Source organism: Mobula birostris, chromosome 1 (assembly GCF_030028105.1).
Source record: "Mobula birostris isolate sMobBir1 chromosome 1, sMobBir1.hap1, whole genome shotgun sequence".
In the NCBI taxonomy this organism is placed as follows: Eukaryota; Metazoa; Chordata; class Chondrichthyes; order Myliobatiformes; family Myliobatidae; genus Mobula; species Mobula birostris.
In genome coordinates this window covers 155,864,662-155,890,116 of record NC_092370.1, presented here as the reverse complement: position 1 = coordinate 155,890,116, position 25,455 = coordinate 155,864,662, and the positions used below count along the sequence as shown (strand labels likewise).

The 25,455-nt window shown below is 41.3% G+C and overlaps 1 protein-coding gene across 6 annotated transcripts in view; it reads left to right on the top strand.

The window, feature by feature from the left end:
• Positions 1 to 25,455, top strand: part of ino80 (INO80 complex ATPase subunit) — a 241,676-nt gene that overhangs the window by 196,143 nt on the left and 20,078 nt on the right. For all 6 annotated transcript variants that reach the window (XR_011886757.1, XM_072264538.1, XM_072264545.1 and 3 more), the window contains exons 28-31: positions 3,596 to 3,690; positions 12,854 to 12,926; positions 15,532 to 15,690; positions 19,617 to 19,719. Coding sequence is in view for 5 of the 6 variants with exons in the window: in XM_072264538.1 (XP_072120639.1) it covers positions 3,596 to 3,690; positions 12,854 to 12,926; positions 15,532 to 15,690; positions 19,617 to 19,719 (430 nt within the window). In the remaining variant the exon portion in view is untranslated. The remainder of the gene's footprint in view (positions 1 to 3,595; positions 3,691 to 12,853; positions 12,927 to 15,531; positions 15,691 to 19,616; positions 19,720 to 25,455) is intronic.

Below are 25,455 nucleotides of genomic sequence, written 5' to 3'. Positions count from 1 at the left end.
CCAGTGGAAAGCATCTTATTGCTGTGTTTAGCTGAGTTGCTTCAGATTGCTTCAGGGTCACAAAGTAGTTAACCTTTAGGCTGCCAATATTTCTGGAGATCTGCCATCCCATTCTCTTGGCTTGTTTTCATCTCAAGTATGTTGTAAAAAACGTAGGTTAACAATAAAACCTGCACATTTGAAGGCTTCCTTGGTACTCTTATTTGTTCATGGGACCTAGGTTTTGCTGGTAACGATGTCGCTTAAATGGCCCTGAACTGTAGAGGCGTTTTGAGTTTCAAATTGGTTAAAGATAGGTTTCCTTCATTGATGGACATTGATGAACCAGGTGCTTGTGTAAAAGTCCAGTAACTTTATACTTACATTTACTAAGAGTAGCCTTTTTTAATTTACAGTATTTTTTTAAATCTTGATCATTTAAATTTTTAAATTCCAAACTGCTAGGAGGTGAATCAGATGTCTCTGGATCAGTGGTACAGAGCTCCAGTTCCAGTCATTATTATCTCCATAAATCTTAACTTTCTCCTTATATGTCCATAAAACCCCAGGCCATCCTGTCCCTGTACCATACCTGGTTTAAAGTCCTACAACACTCTCCCTAACAACAACATAGCCACATCCCAGAAGACAGCGCGCCACTACTTTCTCAAGGGCTATTGGGGGTAGGCAATTACAGTGGCATGCAAAAGTTTGGGCACCCCGGTCAAAATTTCTGTTACTGTGAATAGCTAAGCAAGTAAAAGATGAACTGATTTCCAAAAGGCATAAAGTTAAAGATGACACATTTCTTTAATATTTTAAGCAAGAAAACTTCTTTATTTCCATCTTTTACAGTTTCAAAATAACAAAAAAGGAAAAGGGCCCGAAGCAAAAGTTTGGGCACCCTGCATGCAGTACTTAGTAACACCCCCTTGGCAAGTATTACAGCTTGTAAACGCTTTTTGTCGCCAGCTGGGAGTCTTTCAATTTTTGTTTGGGGGATTTTCGCCTATTCTTCCTTGCAAAAGGCTTCTAGTTCTGTGAGATTCCTGGGCTGTCTTGCTCTTTTGAAGTCTATCAACAGATTCCTGATGATGTTTAGGTCAGGGGACTGTGAGGGCCATGGCAAAACCTTCAGCTTGTGCCTCTTGAGGTAGTCCATTGTGACTGTAAAAGATGGAAATAAAGTTTCTTGCTTAAAATATTAAAGAAATGTGTCATCTTTAACTTTATACCTTTTGGAAATCAGTTCATCTTTTACTCGCTTAGTTATTCACAGTAACAGAAATTTTGACCAGGGGTGCCCAAACTTTTGCATGCCACTGTAAATGCTTGGTCAGCCTGTGAAATTCACATCCTAGAATATTTTTTAAAAAAATAGAATTTCCAATACAAGTTTAGGTCACATTTAACCTATGGCATTATTTTAGTTGCAACTCATCTCTGGTTGAAAAGTAGTGAATTTAAATCTCAACACAAAGGTATGCACAATGTCAAGGCTGAAGTATCTGCTGGATGAATGCTGCATCAGAGGTGATATTTGGTATTGAGGACCCATTTGTTAATTCAGGTTGATAAAGCCATGCTTGTGGTGAGCCTAGTAACCTTCTTGCAGGGGTTCCCAATCTGGAGTCCACGGACCCCTTGCTTAATAGTATTGGTCCATGGCATAAAGGTTGAAAACCCCTACTAGACGCATGTTCAGGAAAGTAAGAGTTCAAATCACACACAACGAATTAAGTAAATATGGAATTCTGAAATAAAAAGAGCTTGTAAACCTCATTAAGCATAATTGGTGACAAATATTGGCCTTGTGGTGATGTCAATTTTCCACTCAAGAATAAGAGCTTGTAAAAGATCACAAGGTGCTATTTTGAACAGCAAATTCCATTTGAAACTCAGTGATGCTCAAACATAATCTGATCATTATCAGATTTTTGTTTGTGATGTTTTTCTGTGCACAGTGTCCACTGTGTTTTCTACTTTATTCAGTAATGACACCAAGTATTTTGTTGGCTGCAAAGCATTTGGGCCTCCATAGCATTTTGAAAGGCACTAAGTATGCATATCTTTTTCTTCACTTTATGGATATAATGTTACACTACCCCATTTTCACTATTTTCAATCAAATGCTTTAGTTTTGTTAATTTCCTTCTCGACATTGATCCACAATTTCCAACTATTCTCTGCAGTAAAACGGATTTCACTGTTTCCAGCCCGTCACCCTCCTTCACCTCCCAAGCTTCACTGACCTATCTAGTACATTTCTGTGATGAGCACAGATTTGGAAAGAATGCTGTTCCTTTCCTGATGCTGAGCTTGGTGGATAGTTCCAGCTTGTTGAAAGATGAGAATTGGGGAAAATCATGGGTCAGTTCGCACTGAAGTGGAGAACAACAGATGTGGCTAATGTGTCATCAAACATGAGGCTCCAAATCAAGCTAGAGCGTGGTGAATCTGTGGAGCTAATTGAGTTCATGTAAAGAAGAGCTTCATGGGTTCTTGATTAGTAAGAGTGTTAGTTAGGTAATGGCGAGAAGCCAGGAGAATGGAGTTGAAAGAATAATGGATCAGTTCTGATTGTGGCAGAGCAGATTTGGTGGTCCTAAAGGCCTAAATCTGCTATAATGTCTTATCATCTCATGATCAGATACTAATACATCTGAGCATCCTGTAACAACCAACATTCTCTCCATCAAGTCCACAGCAGAGCACTAATGTGAAGAGCTGAGCTTGATGCATTTAGCATCAGAACTGCTAGGGCTGACCCTTTAAATTAGCCCAAGTATTTACTTGCTGGTAGTAAAGAGTTTTTAATTAAACATACTTATTTTTAATTAAACCTGTTTGAAGTTTACAAATGCAATTTTTCAAAGGTTATAGCATTCTGGAAGTTGGAACTTGCTTCCAATACCTGCTGGCTGTGCAGAGGTCATTTTGTTGCAGGATGCATTTCAGCCCTTTTGTGCTAAGTGTTGGCCTGTTGTACCTTCAGTAATAAGGAAGGTTGGTTAGTTTAACCAGCAACAGCCTATACCCAGCCATGATACATGAAGGTTAATTCTATAGCACTTGCATTCTGTGTAGTCCAGCAGGTAGATTTTTTTTATGGTTGCATGCTTTTTGGTTGCATGCTTGTGCAGCTCAGAAGAAACCCACTCAGAATTTAGGTGTTGTAAGCATACAGCCAATTCTCCAGTGGCTGCTCTTTAAGTGTTGTGCATGACTTATAATCTACAACCCAGTTCTCTTAAGCATTTAGACTCTTGCTTGGTTTAGTGTGCATCTGTGATTCCATTCTGCCACTTCACTTAGTCTGTATCAATTACTAGAAATTGAATTACTAATCTAGCAACATTCATCTTGATTGTCATTATTTCTAGACATAAGCAATTAATGCCATGACTTTTTACATTTAATTGATTTAAACTTGCTGTGTGCTTATAGATAACTTCATGTTGGTTGCACCACTATTACTGTTGATGGTATTTCATTATGACATTGTACAGCTGTCAATGTATTTTCGGAGCTTCCCATTATCAGTGTGCCTGTGAACTGTCACAAGTTTGGAAATTTGTTTACTCTTTACTAATTCTCATTCTTCTTGTTTTTCCAGGAGTACATGGTTTTCAGGCAACATACTTACATGAGGCTGGATGGTTCTTCAAAAATCTCTGAGAGGCGGGATATGGTGGCAGACTTCCAGAGCAGGTTTGTGATTTGTACCCCACAATGTGCTGCTCATCTGTGAGAAACTGAGCATGATTCATTAGAATGCAATATTTTCTACCCTTTTTTGTTTCATTTTCACATTTAAAGGTATTGCCATGATCTTGTCTTGCTGTTCTTTATGGGATCTTCTTGCAGGATGTGCCCTCTGTTTTTAATCAATTCCGCATGAGATCTTGTTGTTGACCAGACCAGGAAAAGGTCAGAAAGCTGCTTGTTGTTGAACACTAAGCTAGGTGGCTGTTATTTAATCTGCTATAGTACCATGTAGGGAGGTTTGTCTGAGTAGTTGGTTTGTTGTTGTTTTTTTTAGCACAGTTCTTTTAGGGTTAATTCATCAAATCCACAACCCACCTGAATTAGAATCAGATATGTTCTAAGAGGCACTGAGACACTTGAATAGGCAAGACATAAAAGGGTGCAGACCTAGTCAAGCACATAAGGTTAGTGTAGAAAGGCAAAGCAGCATGGATATGGTGGACCAAAGGGCCGCCTTCTGTGATGTACAACTCTGGCATCTGAATTAGGCAAGTCCTCCATTCAACTGTGTATCTTTTGGCTGAATATAGCTGGACCACCTATCTAGGCTGCCTTCAGTCAAGGCTAGTATTGCACATTCCAATCTCCAGTGGGCAATCTTCCATAAACAAATTATCAGCCAATCTGTTTCCAACCTAATATAGTCAGACTGCGTAGAGGCAGGCACTTTGGCCCATCTCATCCATGCCAATGAGTTGCCCAGCCTGCTAGTCCCATCACCCTGCATTTGAACCCTAGCTCTCTAAACCCCTGCTATCCATATACTTATCTAGATGGCTTTTAAATACTGCTAATATGCCCCCTCAATCACTATTTCTGGCAGCTCATTCCAAATATGCATCACTCTTTGTGTGAAGAAGCTTTTAAATTTCTCACTTCTGGTGTCAAGACAATGCTGTCACCCTGTCATTGCCCCTCATAATCTTGTATACCTCCATCAGGCCACCCATCAATCTCCTACATTCCAGGGAATCGAGTCCTAGCCTACACAACCTAGTGCAGGAAAGATCCTAGTATATCTTTTCTTCACTGTCTAACTTAATAACAAAATCCTTGTATCAAGGTGATTAAAAACTGTACACAATATTCTAAGTGAACCTTACCAACATTTTGTGTAATTACAACTTCCCAATTCCTATACACCCTATCCTCATTATATGCGGGCGATACATTCCTTGAAGTCGACGCATAATGTGAATAATTACTTAAATGGAGAAAATAGGGATGCATTCTGGAGGGCTTCCTAAATATGTTTTATCTGTAATTTATTCCCATTTTCATACCAATACGACACAAAAGCAGTACCATAAGGCAATATTCATATTATATTTAATCAATTTAAGGTAATATTCATTGTAATAAATCATAGAAAGTTAATATCCTAGCGTGTACAGTACTCACCAACAGTGGCAGGTGTGTTCGCTCCGGGAGATGAGTAGTGGTTGTGGTGTCAGGCAGTTTTACATGGATGAGATGGATGGTTGTGTGTCGTCAAGATCATCAAGGACAGCAAGAGGTGAAGGAATACTCACAGAACTCTCAGAACTGCCGGCAGCAGGAGATGACATCAGTTTGAAGAAAGTGGTGAGGGTTGTTTGCTTGGCAACATTTTGTTTTTCAGCATAAATTTGCTTGTAGGGAAGAAGGCTTGACTGCAGGGAATGACTGAAACGCTGACTCCGTTCTAAACTTGGGTCCATGTCCATCGCCATTTGCGCCAAGTGTTCTACAGCCTTAAAAAATTCTGCCAATTGCTTCACTGTAAAATCCTTCACTTGCAACTCAACACTTTCTTCTTCATGGTTATCACCTTCAGTCTGAGTTAAACGCAGAAGGTCATCCACACTTCATTCTTCATCATGAGAATCCAGGAGCTCTACCACGTCAGCAGTCTCGAGATCTGAGAATCCTTCCCAACCAACTTTACGGCCCAGGTCCATGCAATCCTGGAGAGCTGCAGTGAAGGCAGGAAACCCCATGAGGGTGTGCACACACTCCGCCCAAATTGATTTCCATGCTCCATTGAGAGGCTTCTTACTCAAACCCTTAAGAGCATGGGGGTTTAGTGAATGGTAAACTAAGAGAGGCTCCATCTTACAGTCTCCTTCGGCATTGGAATACATAAGCAAAGTCAATCTGTCCTTTGCTGCGTTGAAACTTGACGCAGTTTTTTCATCCTTACTTATATAAATGCATTTCTGCATATGCTTCCAAAAAAGCCTGGTCTCATCTGCATTAAACACCTGCTTTGGTGTGATGCCTAACTCAGCTACCATTGCCTGCAACTGCACAGGGTAGCGACCCAGAGCTGTGTTACCTTCACCAGATGCCCTGTTTATAATTTCCAACTTTTTTTCAAGTGTTAAAGCAGTTCTCTGCTACTTGGCTGATGGCCCAGGACATAATATCGGATGCTTAGGAGACATAGTTAAATATTTCAAGCACAAAATCACTGCACCGTAGGTAAAAACAACAAAAGTTTAAGAGCGCAAGATCGCATATCCATATGTTGCCAAAAGCAATGGGAGACTGGCGGGAGTGAGACTGTGAGGTATGCGCACATAACTTGTATTGGCGGAAAAGCAGTGCTGCTTTTGGATGCATATAAGGAGAAGCTGGTAGAAATAGGTTCCTAGCATAACTGTGAATCCGCATCATCTGAAGATGCATATAACGAGGATAGGGTGTACTTAATGCTTCAACCTATGAAGGACTGCATGCTCTGCTCATGGTGATACCAAAATAATCCTTAATATCAGACAGAGGAACCGTGCCAACACTGAGCATACATAACGTGAGCCATATACACTGTAATGTCAATGCATGCAGAGCATCGGGACCAGGTGGCGTACCCAGACTGCACTGACCAACTAATGGAAGTTCGGATGGGTACTTGTATCCTCTTGCTGTCTCGGGCTATGGTTCCGATATGCTTCAAAGCAGCAACCGTAATACCAATCCCCAAGAAGTCAGCGGCAACATGTCTTCATGACTATAGACAGGTGGCAATCACTCCCATAGTTGCCAAGTGCTTGGGAAGATTGGTCATGTCCCACATCAAAAACAAGATCCCGGCTACTTTGGATTAGCACCAGTTTGCCTACAAGACGAATAGATCAACTGAAGAGTTATTTCTATCACCTTTCAGACTGTCTTGGAACACCTGGAACAAAAAGACGCCTACGTCAGGATGTTTTTCATTGATTACAGTTCAGCCTTTAACACCATACTACCGAGCAAGCTGACTGTCAAGCTCCACATCAAATCAACCTGGTGATAGAACATAGAACATAGAATAGTACAGCACAGTACAGGACCTTCGGCCCACAATGTTGTGCCGACCCTCAAACCCTGCCTCCCATATAAGCCTCCACCTTAAATTCCTCCATATACCTGTCTAGTAGTCTCTTAAACTTCACTAGTGTATCTGCCTCCACCACTGACTCAGGCAGTGCATTCCACGCACCAACCACTCTCTGAGTGAAAAAAAACCTTCCTCTAATATCCCCCTTGAACTTCCTCCCCTTACCTTGAAGCCGTGTCCTCTTGTATTGAGCAGTGGTGCACTGGGGAAGAGGCGCTGGCTATCCACTCTATCTATTCCTCTCATTATCTTGTACACCTCTATCATGTCTCCTCTCCTCCTCCTCCTCTCCAAAGAGTAAAGCCCTAGCTCCCTTAATCTCTGATCATAATGCATGCTTTCTAAACCAGGCAGCATCCTGGTAAATCTCCTCTGTACCCTTTCCAATGCTTCCACATCCTTCCTATAGTGAGGTGACCAGAACTAGACACAGTACTCCAGGTGTGGCCTAACCAGAGTTTTATAGAGCTGCATCATTACATTGCGGCTCTCAAACTCTATCCCTCGACTTATGAAAGCTAACACCCCATAAGCTTTCTTAACTACCCTATCCACCTGTGAGGCAACTTTCAGGGATCTGTGGACATGTACCCCGAGATCCCTCTGCTGCTCCACACTACCAAGTATCCTGCCATTTCCTTTGTACTCTGCCTTGGAGTTTGTCCTTCCAAAGTGTACCACCTCACACTTCTCCGGGTTGAACTCTCATCTGCCACTTCTCAGCCCACTCCTGCATCCTATCAATGTCTCTCTGCAATCTTTGACAATTCTCTACACTATCTACAACACCACCAACCTTTGTGTTGTCTGCAAACTTGCCAACCCACCCTTCTACCCCCACATCCAGGTCATTAATAAAAATCACGAAAAGTAGAGGTTCCAGAACAGATCCTTGTGGGACACCACTAGTCACAATCCTCCAATCTGAATGTACTCCCTCCACCATAACCCTCTGCCTTCTGCAGGCAAGCCAATTCTGAATCCACCTGGCCAAACTTCCCTGGATCCCATGCCTTCTAACTTTCTGACTAAGCCTGCTGTGATGTTATATAATGGTGAAGTAATAGAAAGGATCTCCAGTTTTGTTCATGGAGATGAACATCACCAAGGAGCTCTCTTATTCTGTCAATACAACCTCAATAGTAAGGAAGGCACAATAGTGACTGTACTACCTGAGGTGCTTAAGAAGAGCTAATCTGCCCCAAAAATTGCTGGCCAACTTGTATCGATGTGCAATAGAAAGCATACTAGCATACGGACTGACAGTGTGGCACTCCTAGGTGCAGCAAGACGGATCACAAAGCACTCCAACAGGTGATTAGGATGGCTCAGTGCATCATTGGGACTCGACCACTGGACCTAGAGTCAATCTACAACTCCCAATGCCTAAAGCGCACTTGTAACATTATTAAAGACCCATCCCATCCCAGACACTGTTTGTTTAATCTCCTGCTTTCTGATAGGAAGTACAGAAACATCTTAGCCAAGACAGAAACACTGATAAACAGCTTCTTCCCAAGGGCTATTGTGCACCTGAATAATGCTGCACCCTGGCTTGCCAATGACCTTCGAGTGTGGTGAGCTATCAAAGTCACTTGTATGTAAATATGAGAATTTTTAAAATTACTGCATGCATTGTAAATATCCGCTTGGCATTGACTGGAGTAACACCGCAATCTCATTGTCTTGAGCAATGAACGAGCTCGGGCTTTTCTCTTTGATGATGAGAAATGACTCAATAGAGGTGTACAAGATGATAAAAGGCATAGGTCAAATGGAAAATTTTCCCAGGCTGGAAATAGTTAATAAAAGGGGGCATAGCTTTAATGTGATTGGAAGAAAACATGAGGAGATGTCAGAGGCAAGTTTGTTTGTTTTTACACAGAGCGATAGGTGCGTGGACTGTGCTGCCAGGGTGGTGGTAGAGTCAGATATATTAGGGACATTTAAGAGACTTCTACATTGGCACATAAATCTTTGCTGATCTAGATTGGCTTCAACTCTTCTGTCTTAGTTCTAATCAGCTAATTAAATTTGCCAACGACACTATTGATTGGCCTAATCTCAAACAATAACGAGGTGGCCTACAGGGAAGAAGTCATCTCTCTGACACAGTGGTGTCAATTCACAAAAACAACGGAGCTGGCTGTGGATTACAGAAGGAATGGAGACAGGCTAACCCCTGTTGACATCAATGGATCTGGGGATGAGAGGGTAAACTGCTTTAAGTTCCTCTACATCCACATCCCCTTTCCACAGGGGCACAATTGAGAGCATCCCTACTGGCTGCATCACTGCCTGGTATGGGAACTGTTCCTCCTTTAATTGCAGGATTCTGCAGAGAGTGGTGCGGACAGCCCAGTACACCTGTAGTTGTGAACTTCCCATGATTCTGGACATTTACAAAGACAGGTGTGAGAAAAAGGCCCGAAGGATCATTGGGGACTCGAGTCACCCCAACCACGATCTATTCTAGCTGCTATCATCCAGGAAATGGTGCCGCAGCATAAAAGCCAGGACCAACAGGCTCCGGGACAGCTTCTTCCACCAGGCCATCAGACTGATTAACTCATGCTGCTTTGAGTGTATTTCTATGTTACATTGACTGTTCTATATATTATAAGTTACTATGATTGCACATTGCACATTTAAATGGAGACGTAATGTGAAGATTTTTACTGTTCATGTATGTGAAGGGTGTAAGAAATAAAGTCAATTCCATTCCATTCAATTCAATTCAGTTTCCCAAACCCCTTAATTCTTTGATTCAAATATTTCAATGTTGAAACAAGATTTATTTACACCCTGTGATTCATTTTCTTGCTGGCATTCACAGTAAATACAAAGAAACACAATAGAAGCAATGTAAAAGCGCAAGACAGAAATGGACAAACAACCAATATGCAAAGAACAACAAACTTCAAATACTGAAAGAAATGAACAATTAAGTAAGCAAGCAAGCAATAAATATTGAGAACACATGTTATAAAGTCCTTAAAAGTGAGTCCATAGGTTGTGGAATCAGTTTTAATTACTCCACCTTAAGTATATCTAATGATCTTGCCCCAACTGCCCCCTCGGACAAAGATTTTCAGTGATTCAGTATCCTCTGAGAGAGGTCTGTACATACCTCACATTTAAAACACTAGCCCCTTGTTTTGTAGCTACAATAGTAGGCAGCCATCGATCTCAGAGTGTCTTGGGTTTGCACCTCTGGTGGACTGTGTCCTCTCCAGGGCGCAAGCCTGGACGGGAAGATTTGAAGAACCGACTGTTGCCCATGCAGTGGGCTCCCCCTCTCCACGTCACTGATGTAGTCCTAGAGATGGGCAAGCGCAGATACAGTGTCATCACAAAGGTTGCCAGAGTGAAGTTGTAAACAACTTCAAATTGCCTTAGGGACCCTGGTTCTGGATTTCTTCCTCAGGGTTTACTCTGGAAGCATTTCCCATGGGTGGGTAAGGCGGTAAGGCTGCAAGGCAGCGGAGGTTTAAAATCAGATGTTTTCTTCTTCTAGGCGTGCTGCTGACCAAGGCTGATGAAGCAACTGGTTTTGAGGTGCCAATGTTCCGCCTTTGCCCCTTATCTTGTCAGTAGAAACAGTACTGCCGGGCCTAGTAGCTAAGCCACACGTGAAGGCCAGGTGGTTACAATAATTTTTAAGACGCATCCTAAAGGTAGAGAGATTTAGAAAAGGAAATCCAAAAGTATAGAAGCCAGGTAGCTGAAAGCACAACTGCTTATCAGTGGGGTGCTCTTTCCTTGCAAAAGATTTATAAGTGATCAAAGTGGAAGACAACAGTGGTTTATAAACCTGGATGAGTCTGCACATTTTGAAGAGTTGAAAACATTAGGGGATCTGAAAACAAAGATGAGAATTTTAAAATTGAGTTGTTGAGGTAGCAAGTACAAGTCAGTGGGCATCTTAAGGAGATGATACAACAGATTCAAGTGAGGATATTAAATAAAAGCAGAAAATGCTGAAAACACAGGCAGCATCTATGGAAAGAGAAGAAGTTAGTATTTAGTGTCAAACCCAAACAATAACTGTTTCTGCTTTCACACATGCCTGACCAGCTGAGTGTTCCCACTATGTGTATTTCTCAGATTTGCAGCATCTGCAAATTGTTTTGCTGAAGATTTTTAATTGTTGATTTTTTAGAAAGATTTGAGTGCTTTCAGACAGAAAACACAATATTAGCACCTGAGTACAGTAATTGAGTATTGATCTTTTATGCAAGCACGCGAACAAAGCAATATTGCTGCAACTCCTGTTGGGCTTTGGTGAGACATTATCTGGAATATTGATTATACATTTGTCATGAGTTAGAGGAACAGAGCTAAAGAGCAGAGGATTAGGGTAAATTGTTTTCTACCTAGTGGGTCATTGGAATCTGGAATCCCTAAAGAACTGATGGATGTAGTGACTCTATCAACATTTAAGAAGTATCTGGATCAGCACCTGAAATGCCATGGAAAATGGGATTAAATATTGGTAAGAAGTCAACAATTGGCCAATGGTTTTGTCTCTGTGACTCCCTTGTGTAAGGAAAGACATACTTGCCTTGAGAGAGTATAGCATAGATTCATCAGATTGGATTCTGAGATGGGTAGGTTGTCCATAAAAGGATATTTGAGTAGATCTGGAGTCAGATGGAGCAAATACCATGGGGAAACCTTGAATTAAACTGGAGGACTTTTGCCTCCCTAAGGAGTTTAGTCATTTGATATCTCTCCTGACCACCACCTTTGAATTTGACAATATTTGGGACATCTCAGGCAGATAGGTAATTTTTTAAGTTATTTTGGAGTGTTATGGGAATGAATGAAGAGAATAGAATTAAAGCCAAGAATTATATCAGCTTTAATCTTATTTAATGGCATACTGCCCAATCCTGTTCTTGTTATTTTCTTATTATCTCATCTATAACACTAGATACTATACAGAATATGGATGAAGTTGACAACCAGTACAGTGAAGCATTGTCCAGCATGAGTGCATTTGATAGAAGAAACTGGTTATTCTGATATAAGGGTGTAGAATTTTAAGAATTGTTGGTTAATGTTCTAATGGAATGTGTAGAGCACTGTAAAATAAGACAAGATGCCTATTCATACCACTAATTTATATAAGATAGGCGTAAGCAGTGGGACTGTGTAGGCTGATTTGGTGCACAATTCCAATGATGATTGGCATTCCACCTGAGTATTCTGGATCTCCTGTCAGTCTGGTAACAGTGGGATCACTAACGTTATAATGCTGTATACTGTCAGGTATGCTTGCGAAATTAAGAAAATATTCCTGGGCTAATTATATGCTTTAATACTCAAGGGGCTGTGCCACTAATAATGTTTCTCAAGAGCCTGCTAAGTAAGTTAATTCACGCCAGCAATTTCCCCCTCATGGGCTTGCTTTTAATTATATTTATGTTATCTACCCCCTTTCCCCACTCACCAAACCTCTACGTGCTGCGGAAAGCTTCACATTCTTGCCACGGCCCAGTATTGTGGGGCTAGATAATCTTCAATATTGAGCTTAAGGCTGAATGACTGTTGTACTCACTGAGATGCTTGTGTTAGTTTATTTAGGGCAACAGTACAGCCAATTGAAATGGCATTTCTCTAGCACCTGGTTTCAAATTTAAATCCTGCATCAAACCTTTGCACTTAACAGATAGTTTTCAATGGATATCGACCTCTTTCTGTAGTTTACGTTCAGGTTCTTTATCTTTCTTCCAACAGGACGGATATCTTTGTCTTCCTACTCAGCACCAGAGCTGGCGGCCTTGGCATCAATTTAACAGCTGCTGATACAGTAAGGAATTGAATATTTTATATGCTTGATCGCCATTGAGTGAGCGTGGATGTTAAAATGTACAGCGATGGAGGTTTTGGATTGTAACTCTTGAAATTTGAGTACTTTGAAGTATATTAAATCATTGATAGGGACCTCCTCTGGCTTCAGTCATCAGTCCTAATTTTCAAATCTTCCTAATACCTCATTTTTTCAATATTGAAAGCTTTGTTCTGCAACTTCTATAATATTGAGCAACCTTAAACAGCCTTCCAATGTACAAAATTGTTTCTCAGTGATTATGAGTTGATGGTCTCTGCTGAGTCTAGAGGATGGCTACATGTATGATAACTGAAAATGCTTCTTTAGAGCTTTGTCCCTGGGCATCAAGCTGAACAGTTTTGTAGCTGAGCTGAGGGAACTTGATGTGTAATCTATGCCGGGCTTGAGTTTATGGCACAGTGCAAGTTGCTGTGCTGGATTGCCCAGGAAAAGTTTGACCATTAGACCAGAAAATATATAAGCAGTGTTAGGCCATTTGACCTGTCCTTCTCTGCCTTTTTTTCATGGCTGATCTAATTTTCCTCTGCCCCAATCTCCTGCCTCCACTTCCACCGACCCCCCCCCACCCCACCCCCGTATCCCTTCATGCCCTGATCAATCAAGAATCTACCAACCTCTGCTTAAATATACTTAAATACTTGGCCTCCACAGCTGCCTGTGGCAACAAATTCCACAGATTCACCACTCTCTGGCTAAAGAAACTCCTCCTCATCTCCATTCTGAAAGGATGCCCCTCTATTTGAAGCTGTGTCCTCTGGTCTTAGACAGTCCCACATAGAAACAGTGTTTGAGAGATCTTTCTGTGGTAAAGCTTTACAGTGCCAGGGAATGGGGTTCATTTCCCTACTGCTGTCTGTAAGGAGTTTGTATGTTCTCGCTGTGACTGCATGGGTTTCCTCTGGGTGCTTCAGTTGCCTCCCATATTCCAAAGATGTACATGATAGGGTTTTAAGTATTCTGTGCTTGTGCTGGAGGCAACACTTTTGGGCTGCCCCCAGCTCATCCTCAGATTGTACTGGTCAATGGCACAAATTACGGATTCCACTGATAATTCTATGTAATGTGATGAAGCTAATCATCTTCTTGAATCTCCATGTATTGCACTAGGATCTTGTTATTATACAGGATATTATGAATCAGGATGTTAGAAGCAGTCCATCACTGAGGAAATCAAAATGCTCTTGCCTTAATGATATGGTACATCATCGTATGGGAAATCACATGTTCAGATCTCATGATATCATTGAGGATAGGAGGTGGTTGAATAAAGTTAAGTAACTGGGGAAATTATTGATTAATGCTGATACAACACTTTATATTATTGAATTGTAGACCTATAACAGTGCAGCACAAATACTAATTACATTAGTAATCAAATGTCCAACTCAACTAATCCCTTCTGCCTACACAATGCCCATAGTCTTCTATTTTCGCACATTCATGTGCCTATCTAAGAGCCTCTTGAACACCTCTATTGAATTTGCCTCCACTGCCACCTAGGCAGTGCAATCCAAGCACCCAACACTGTGTATGTAAAACAAAACTTGCCTGCACATGTCCTTTGAACTTGCCCCCTTCTCACCTTAAATACATGCCTCTCTTATTAGACATTTCAAACCTGGGGGTAAAAAAGTTACTGACTATCTACTCTGTCTCTGTTGTTCATAAACTTCTATCAGATCTCTTCTCAGCCTCCACTGCTCCAGAAAAAAACAACTTAAGTTTGTTCAATTTCTCCTTATAGTATGTACCCTTTAATCCAACTAGCATCCTGGTAAACTTGTCCTGCATCCTTGCCAAACTGGCAACATCCTTCCTATAAAGTGGTGACAGGACTGAATTCAATGTTCCAGATGCTGCCTAAATAGAGCTTTATTAAGCTGCAGCACAGCTTTTTGACTCTTGCACTCAGTCCCTCATTTAATAAATGCCTTCTTTACCACCCTTTTGACCTGTAGAGCCACTTTTGGGAAGCTTTGGACTTGGATCCCGAGATCTCGCTGCACATCTTGCCATTGATAGTGTACTCTGTTTACAATTCGATATCCCTAAATCCAAAACTTCACATTTGCTAGTGTTAAACTCATCTACCATTCCTCTGCCTATATTTGCAGCTGATCTATATCCCACTGTACCTTTTGCCAGATTTCTACACTATTCACAACACCACCAATCTTCGTTTCTCTGCAAACTTCCAAACCCATCCATCTACATTTTCATCCAGGTCATATATATATCACAAACTGCAGAGTACAGATCCCTGTAGAATACCATTAGTCACAGACCACAAGGCAGAATAACTCCCTTCAACCAGTAGTGTCCTCTGTTTCTTGGGGTAAGGCAATACTGAATCCGAATGGCCAATTCATTGTTGATCCCATCCATCTTAATCTTCTGGATGAATATCCCATGAAGGACCTTGTCAAATACGTGTAGTCAATATGATCCATGTAGACAACATTGCGTAACTGAATGCTCCTTTAAGAACTGCAGTTCCTTATTGCAAGGTGATTTGTGAAATTATTGTGGTAGGTATCTTTTTTGAAGTTGACTTTCATTTCAGGTTATATTTTATGACAATGATTGGAATCCAACAGTGGATCAACAGGCTATGGATCGAGCTCATAGGCTGGGTCAGACCAAACAAGTAACTGTATATCGACTCATCTGCAAGGGAACGATTGAGGAACGAATCTTGCAGCGTGCAAAGGAAAAGAGTGAGGTACAGTGACATGCTAGCATGCACAGAAGATATTTATTAAGTCGTTTTGAGTTCTGCAGTGTTGAAGTACTTGGAACACATTCATTCTAGAAAGACCGTGGCTAGAAAATATTGCTGTAAATCAGGAGTTCCCAACCTGGGGCCCACAGACTTAATAGTATTGGGCCATGGCATAAAAAAAGTTGTGAACCCCTGCTGTAAATAAACAATTGCACTGAACACAAAGTACAACTGAGGTAAAAGAAGTGGGAACAAGTGTGAGCAATTGACTCCCTCAAACTTGCTGTACTATTCAAAATTATTGTAGATCTTTTCACCACAATATTGTATTAAGGTATCCCTATGTATATCTCTTGATTCCTTTAATATCAAGAAGTCTTTCAATGTTTTAAGTGCAATCAATGAGTAGCTCCCACAGCATTCTGAGTAGAGAATTCCTGAGTGAAGATATTTCTTCATCTCAGATACAGATGCATGGAGTCGGAGGAAGTGTATTGGCATGGATAGTGGATTGGTTAACCAATAGAAGGCAGAGAGTTGGTATAAATGGGTGTATCTCCAGTTGGCAGTCGGTAGTGAGTGGGGTGCCACAGGAGTCCGTGCTGGGCCCGTAGCTGTTTACCGTTTACATTGATGATTTGGAAGAGGGGACTGAATGTGGCATAGCAAAATTTGCTGATGACACTAAACTGAGTGGAAAAGCAAATTGTACAGAGGATGTGGAGAGTCTGCAGAGGGATATAGATCGGTTAAGTGAGTGGGCCAAGGTCTGACAGATAGAATACTATGTTGGTAAATGCAAGATCATCCACTTTGGAAAGAATAATAGAGGAGCAGATTATTATTTAAACACTGTTGTGCAGAGGGACTTGGAAGTGCTTGTTCATGAATCACAATAAGTTGGCTTGCAGGTACATCAGGTTATTAAGAAGGCAAATGGAATGACTGTACTCTCTGGAATTCAGAAGAATGAGTGGGTATCTTATGGAGACATACAAAATTTTGAAAGGGATAGATAAGATAGAAATAGGAAAGTTGTTTCCATTGGTAGGTGAGACTAGAACTAGAGGACATTGCCTCAAGATTCAGGGGAGAAGATTTAGGATGGAGATGAGGAGAAACTTTTTCCCAGAGAGTGGTGAATCTGTGGAATTCGCTGCCCAGGGAAGCAGTTGAAACTTCTTCACTAAGTATATTTAAGATACAGTTAGATAGATTTTTACATAGGGGAATTAAGGGTTATGGGGAAAAGGCAGGTAGATGGAGCTGAGTTTACGGACAGATCAGCCATGATCTTATTGAATGGCGGGGCAGGCTCGATGGGCCGGATGGCCTACTCCTGCTCCTATTTCTTATGTTCTTAAGTGATTTTCTTCATTTTGTGAATGTGTCCCACATTTACTCTGTAATGTCCTCCTCAAATGATAGGTGCACTTTCCCAGAATCAGACAATTCAATCATCACTACACTCCCTCCATAGCAAATATATCCTTCCTTAATAAAGGAGATCAAATTTGTATATGATATTCAAGGCCCTGTATGTTGTCATGAGATGTAATCATGAGGGGCAACTTTCTTATCTTTCCAATTATCTGCAGAATTAGGATGTTATCTTTTAGTGACATATACAGTACAAACATCAACATTTACCTATCTTTCATCCTGTCTGTATTGTTCAGTTTTATTTTTCCCCAACCAAAGTAGATAACCTCACGTTCTTCTCACATACTACTCTGTTTGCCATATTGTTGCTGCTCAGTTAGTTTGTTTATATCCTTGAAGCCTGTTTGCATCTACACCATCATTTGCATTTATACCTCAGTAAACTTGGAAAATGTTACATTTGAGCTCCTGGATTAAATCATTGTGAGTAGCTGAGCACAAGTACAGAGACAATGTGAGGTTGGTTGAAGTTTACTTTAAAATTATAGAAGAATACCATGACAGAATTCGGTATCTTAGTCCTCATATGAAATAGGAGCAAATCCACAGATTTGGAAGGTCCTATATTTGTTGACAAGGTCAAGTCCAAGGGTAGCCTACAGTACTGGACTCATTAAATTGAATGGATTTGCTCCAGTGAAGTCTGTAAAGGGCCAAAAAAGAATTTCCATTTGGGTGAAAGTTTATGAAACAAGAGAAGGGTTTGTGCTGATGTGAAGTGCTGAATGAGAAGGATGTTAAGTGAATTTCTGGAGTTGTGTCTGTTATTTTCAGACTGTTACAGTTGACATTGGCTCATTCCACCATCCTACGCTCTGTGGCTCTTACACCATTTGAGTCTTTATTAAGACCATAAGACATAGGAACAGAATTGGGCCATTTTGGCCCATTAAGTCTGCTCCATCATTTGATAATGCTTGATTATTTTCCCTTTTAACACTATTCTCGTGCCTTCTCTCCATAACCTTTACCTCGCGGTTCTTGAACTCAGCTCCCCTACTAATGAAGGCCAACACACCACAGGATTTCTTAACCACCCCATCAAATTGCATGACAACTTTGAGGGATCTTTGGACATGGGGACCTTTTTTTCTTCCCAAGGAAGGTAATGGGGATAATCCTGGGTATCATGGACCAGTGATTTATCTGTCCTAATGTTTTTGAAAAGTTGCAGCACATTCCCTTTCTTAATATTGACACTTTTCACCATATCAACCCGTTGTATGCTTGTCTGCGCATTCATCAAGGTCCTTCTCACTGATGAATACTGAAGTTAAAGTATTCATTAAGAACCTCCCCTACCTGCTCTAACTCCAGGCATGTTTCCTCTTTTATCCTCAATCAGTCCCACCCTCATCTAGTCATCCTTCTGTTTTTGTACATCGTAACTCTCTAGAGCCTTGTCTGAGCCTTGCTTCCTAAACCTCAGGTATGCTTCTTTCTTCCTCTTGACCAGATGTTCCACATCTCTTGCCAACAATCTCTTTCCCTACCTCAATGGGAGAAACCTATCCAGAACCACATGCAAGTGCTCCCTAAACAACCTCCACATTTCAGTTGTGTACATCTGTTTCAAATTTATGTTCTAAAGTTCCTGCCCAATAGCATCATAATTGGCCCTCCCCTCATTAAATACTTCCCATACTGTCTGCTCCTGTCCCTGTCCAAGACTGTGGTAAAGGTCTGGGAGTTATAGTCACTGTCTCCAAAGTGCTCATCCACCAAGAGATCTATCACCTCCCCAGGTTCATTGCCTAGTACTAGATAAGTATGGCCTCTCCTCTAGTTGGCCTGGCTTGTTTATGTACTGTGTCAGGAATCATTCCTGACTGCACCTAACAAATTTTGCTCCATCTAAAACTTTTGCACAATGGAGGTGCCAGTCAATATTAGGGAAGTTGAAGTCACCAATGACAACAACCCTCAGTAAAGTTTCCTTCACTTGTTACAGTTTCTGTATTAGCTGATCTATAGCATATTGAAACTAATAATCCGGTATCCTCTAAGGCCTTGACAGGACTGCGATAACTCACTATGTATAATCATTATGTAAAATGCAACACCAAATAATGCAATTTCATAATCTGGTAGAAGCTGAGGGAAAAGGGAACAACTTGCTTTACTGAATCAGCTAGCCTCAATGAATGGATCCTTAGTGTTTTTGGAAACATGCACATACACATATTGGTTATAGAGATGCAGCCCAAGATAGTTATCATTAGACAATTGATATTTCAATTACACCTCATTCCTCATTTGTGCACATTTTAACAATGAACTTTACCTCAAAGCAGTCTTCTCTTCTCAGGAAGCAAATGTTCCAGGCTGACAGGAATGGCGTGCAGGTTCAAAGCTGCAGATTGCCTGGAGCTGAAGTTTGATCCTGTTGCATAACTATGATGCAAAGCAATTTGAGAATTAGCAGGGTCTCATCAGCCTTTAAAACTAGTCTGTAGTCATTTTAATATTTTCTTTATAAATAGATTCAGCGAATGGTCATTTCTGGAGGAAACTTCAAACCAGACACACTTAAACCAAAGGAGGTGGTCAGCTTGTTGCTGGATGACGAGGAACTGGAGAAGAAATGTAAGAACTGCTACTTTGATTTGAATGCGTGTCTTTTTTTTTAAACCCATCACAGTTGTACTAGTCTCCCTTCCAGGTGGCACTGTTATTTACTATCATTATGCTCCTGGAACAGTAGGCATCTTTTGTATCATATCCAAGTGGCATTCAAGCGTAAGTATTGGAAATAAGTGCTTACAGGTTGTTTGATTATACATCTCACAGCTAAATATAGGTATAGTCATCCCTCGGTGTCCGTGGGGGATTGGTTCCAGGACCCTCCCCACCCCCCCCCCCGCAGATACCGAAATCCGCGGATGCTCATCCCTTATATAAAATGGCGTAGTATTTGTATATAACCTACGCACACCCTCCTGAATACTTTAAATCATCTCTAGATTACTTATAATACCTAATACAATGTAAATGCTATGTAAATAGTTGTTATACTGTATTGTTTAGGGAATAATGACAAGAAAAAAATGTCTACATGTTCAGTACAGACGCAACCATCGTAGCTCTTTTGGGAATGCTGATGCTGCCTCGGCCGATGCTGATTCTCCGGTGATCTTTAAGTTCTTGAGGCTGTAGCGCTTTACACAGCGAGCCAGCCATCCCTTACTAGCCTTAAACTCCTTCCTCTAGCTCACAACACAAGTAGCTAATGAATGCGACGCGAGGTGAACAATGCTCAAACAACGAGTGCTGGAGAGAGACTGAGGATCTGTGAAATGGCAGGAGGCTACAGCAGGGTATGCCTACACATCACTTCATTCGTGTAGATTCAGCGTTGTGCTCGGCGCGTGGCAAATTCAAATCTTGGTTTTTGGAACCTTCTGGAATTTTTTTTGAATATTTACGATCCGCGGATGCGGAACCCACAGATACGGAGGGCTGGCTGTATGTGTATACAGTATCTCACATTTAGACAATAATACACAAGTTCACATGGACCTCCTCTAACCATGTTGCAAGCACAGAATACAATAAACGTGGCCCCTCTACAACGGCAAGACCAAGTGTAGAACTACTTTCCTGAGCATCTGCATTCTGCCTGTGATGACCACCCTAACTCCCAGTCACATATCATTTCAATTTCCCTTCCCATTTCCATAGTGACCTTTTCCACTGCCAGGGTGGTGCCAAATGTCAGCTAGAGGAAGAGCACCTTGTATTCTGCCTGTGTAATCTACAACCCAAAACCTTCTCTACCTAGGAGGGTTGTGGAGACTTGGTTGCTTAGATCACTTAGAATACAGGCAACCCCCACGTTACAAGGGTTGTGTTCCTAGAAATCAGCCTGTATCACCTGTATCATGATTTTCTCTTTAACAGGGAGACATGTCATCTATGTATAAAGAAATGCTGGTGGAAAATTTGTGTTGATTTATTAAATCAATATAAATTCTGTGAGTGAATTCTATTCTCTATCTCATTTGCGGATAGTGATTTGTGACTTCTATAAGGGCAGAATTCCACAACCCTTACAGGCAGGATTGTCTCTATATTCTTTGATGTTAAGGGGTGGGGTTATTGCAGGAAGACTGAGGGAAAAGATCAGCCACAGTCTCATTGAATGGCTGTGTTTGCATGAAGGGCCAAATGACCTATTCCTGCTTCAATTTCATTTGGTTCTGAATGGCTGATCATTTTTTCTCAAGGCCTACTAGTTTTAAAAATTCTAGCTTTTCAAAATCTTGTTTGTTTTCTTGAGAACACTTCAAAGGTTCATTAATTATCAAGGTATACAACTCTGAAATTTTTCTTCTCTGGGCAGCTATGAAACCAAGAAAGGAAAGAAAGGCAGCACAATCATCGACCCCCAAAATCCCCCTCCCCGCATAAAAATGAGGAAGATCAGGCAAAAATCATAATACAGGTTTCCCCCGCTATCCGAAGGTAGAGCGTTTCTATGAAACGGTTAGTAAGCCAGAATGTCGTAAAGTGAATAAGCAATTACCATTTATTAATATGGGAAAAATTTTTTGAGCATTTCCAGACCCAAAAAATAACCTACAAAATCACGCCAAATAACACACAAAACCTAAAATAACAGTAACATTATAGTAAAAGCAGGAATGATATGATAAATACACAGCCTATATAAAGTAGAAATACTTTTCTGCAGCACTGTCTAGTGCAGCGAAAATCTCGTGGAAGTGCTCTGGGCAGAAACACGGTGCAAACGCTCTCAGCAGAAACACTCTCTCCAGTAACCTTTAAGCTATGAAGCTGCCAGATCATACCAAATAACACATAAAAATACACAGTCTATATAAAGTAGAAATTATGTATGTACAGTGTAGTTTCACTTACCGGAATTGGGAAGACTCCAATAAATTGAAGTTTTGTCACAGTTAAACACTTGCTTATACAAATAACCACCTTCCGTAATTATTTTGTTCAGTTCTGCTGGGAACTTTTTGGCAGCTTCAGTATCAGCCGAAGAACACTCTCCGGTAAACGTTAAACTATGAAGCTGCCCTCGCCTCAGAAACCGATCAAACCACCCATGACTACCTTTAAATTCCACTTTCGCAACACTTTCATCACCATCATCCAGTGCTTTCTGTTTCAGCTTATTAAAAAGACTGACTAATTTCTCCTTAAGTATAAGAAAACTTAATGGAACACCATGCTTTGTACACCCATCAATCCACTCAAGCAATAGACTTTCCATTTTATTCATTATTGGATGCCGACTAAGAAAGACCACTTTGCTACGAGCAGAGCCAACAGTAACATCGTCAGCTTTCAAAATTCTTTCTCTCTGCATATAAATAGTGCGAATGTTGGATGCAGGCAAGTTCAATGCGCGGACAATGTCCTTACTTGGTTCAGCACGATTGAAATGCTTAATTATGTCTAGTTTTACGCTAAGTGTAACACCCTTACGAGCTCTTTTAGGCTTTTCCGATACCCTAGAACTCATCTTGCTAACGGATGCACAAAATAAATTGAGATAAAGCACATGTTTAAGCAATGGTGGCTAGAATGCAGTTCTGGGGGAGGAGCTTGGCTGTTCGGGCGCGCGCGCCTTTTCTCGTAACAGTGAAAACACCTGTTAGCGAAAACAGGTACAGGTGTCCCCCGCTTTTCAAACGTTCGCTTTACGAAACTTCACTGTTACGAAAGACCTACATTAGTTCCCTGTTTTCGCTAACAGAAGGTGTTTTCACTGTTTCGAAGAAAGGCAGTGCGCAAAAAAAAAAATTAGCACACGCCCCGAGCAGCCGCTCTCCCCCGGATTTGGAACGGCATTCTCGCCGGCATTGCTTAAACACGTGCCTGTGAGCAGCCGTTAGCAAGATGAGTTCTAAGGTCTCGGAAAAGCCTAAAAGAGCTCGTAAGAGTGTTACACTTAGCGTAAAGCTAGACGTAATTAAGCATTTCGATCATGATGAACGAAGTAAGGACAAAGTGAGTTTGGCTTGTGGAAGTTGACGAAGATGATGTTCAAGAGGTTTTGACATTCCATGACCAAGAACTGATAGATGAAGAGCTGATGCAATTGGAAGAGGAAAGGATAACAATTGAAACCGAATTCAGTAGCTAAAGTGAAGTCGTCCAGGAACTGAACTTGAAGCAAGTGCGTGAGATTTTCGCTGCAATGTTAAAGTACGACTTTAATTTTGAAAGGGTACGTCGGTTTGGGGCATACAGTATTTGCAGGATGGTTTGAGTGCTTACAAAGAACTATATGATAGGAAAATGTGCGAGGCTCAGCAGTCAAGCAAGCCTTCCACATCACCCACAGCAGACGACAAACCTCAACCTTCGACATCGAGGCAGGCAGTCATAGGAGAAGATCAGCTGCCTGCCCTAATGGAAACAGACGACAATGAGATGACACCCCAGTGTCCCACCACCCCAACCCCAGGCTGCGGACAGATACCGATTTGCGGAGAATGCAGCGGTAGCCGGGAGGCACACAGCACATCATTAAGAAAAAAGCCGAAATAAACAAGCTAATTAATTAGGTGCCGCCCGGCACGTAATTGTCAGCCCAGATCAGAGGCGATTGCCGATTGCGTCGCCTCTGATCTGGGCTGACATTTACATGCCGGGCGGCACCTGATTAATTAGCTTGTTTATTTCGGCTTTTTTCTTAAAGATGTGCTGTGTGCCTCCCAGCTACCACTGTACCCCTGCATGCTTCGCGGATCAGTATCAGTCGCTGCCTGGAGTGTGGGGGCCACTGCACCACCCAAACTTCAACGACTCAGTCTACACACCATCATCAGCGTGCTCGGCAAGCTGTGTTCCAGATTCCTGTAAGTGATACTACACTGTATATACATTATTTCTACTTTATATAGGCTGTGTATTTTTACGTGTTATTTGGTATGATTTGGCAGCTTCATAGCTTAAAGGTTACTGGAGAGAGTGTTTTTGCCAACAGCGCTTGCGTGAGATTTTTGCTACAGAGAACAGTGCCGGCAATGATTGTGGAAAAGTATTTCTACTTTATGTAGGCTGTGTATTTATCATATCATTCCTGCTTTTACTATATGTTACTGTTATTCTAGGTTTTATGTGTTACTTGGCATGATTTGGTAGGTTATTTTTGGGTCTGCGAACGCTCACAAATTTTTCCCATATAAATAAATGGTAATTGCTTCTTCGCTTTACGGCACTCCGGCTTACGAACCATTTCATAGGAACACTGTACCTTCGAATGGCGGGAGAAACCTGTGACTAATGTAGGTCTTTTGTAACAGCGAGGTGTCATAAAGCGAACGTTCGGAAAATGGGGGCCACCTGTATTAAAAACCTATAAGACTGGAAGAAAAAGTCTATAGTCAAAGTCCATGTCCGGAAAACCTGGGTAACTGTCTCCAGGCACAGCAGCATGCTCTCTCTTCTCTGATAGCAGAGCAAAAGACAGATAGCTGGCGCTCACCTTCTGCATTCACCTCAGTGTTACAATCTCCCTTGTCGCTTTAGTCGATGAAATGAAGTCAAGTGTCCACCACAAGCTCCAACAGTTCCAGAATCAGATACAGGACGAAAAACAAATGTAAAATACATAAAAGAAGTGAAATACATAGTTTCATGATTTATCCAGAAGATCTCGACTGAAGGAGCATTATATGTGGGCTCCATCTTGCCCATAACCCAATAATGTTTACCCATTATTCTCAACTCGAGTGAGCTAGTCTTCCTCCAACTCTATTGGGCAATTCTCTTTCCTCAGACATGTAATTGTATGGCTCTTGGTCATTTGAGTCAGCTATATTTGAAGGACAGGAATTAGATTGAGTAAGTATGGCAGATTTCTATGCAGGTGTGTTTTTGTGTACCTGTGTAATCCTTTATATGCAACATGCGTTTTTCACTCTACTCTAGTCGCTCTGCACGACTAAGTGGGAAAGTGAAAAGTTGTTACTAAAAGTGCTAGTTTAATCAGATATTGGGACAAAGCTCCGAAGTGTCAGATTATTCCAGTTTCAGCAGGATGTCTGTCATTCTATCACACAGCCTTTCTCATATACACGTGTGTGTGTTGTTTGCATAGATGTACTGCATTGTACTCCACACAATTTATGTTCATGTGCAATTAGTAATGCCCTAGTCTGTTCAGAGTTGGTGGCTGGTGAACAAATAAAATTGAATGTGGAGAGAATAAAATGGGATTAGTGTAAATTGCTGCTCAATGGCACCAACTTGGTGAGCTGAAAGGTCTCTTTCCATGTGTCAGTCTATGAAATGTAGTGCCTTACATTTGACTGCCTTTAAGACTGCTGGGTATCAGGT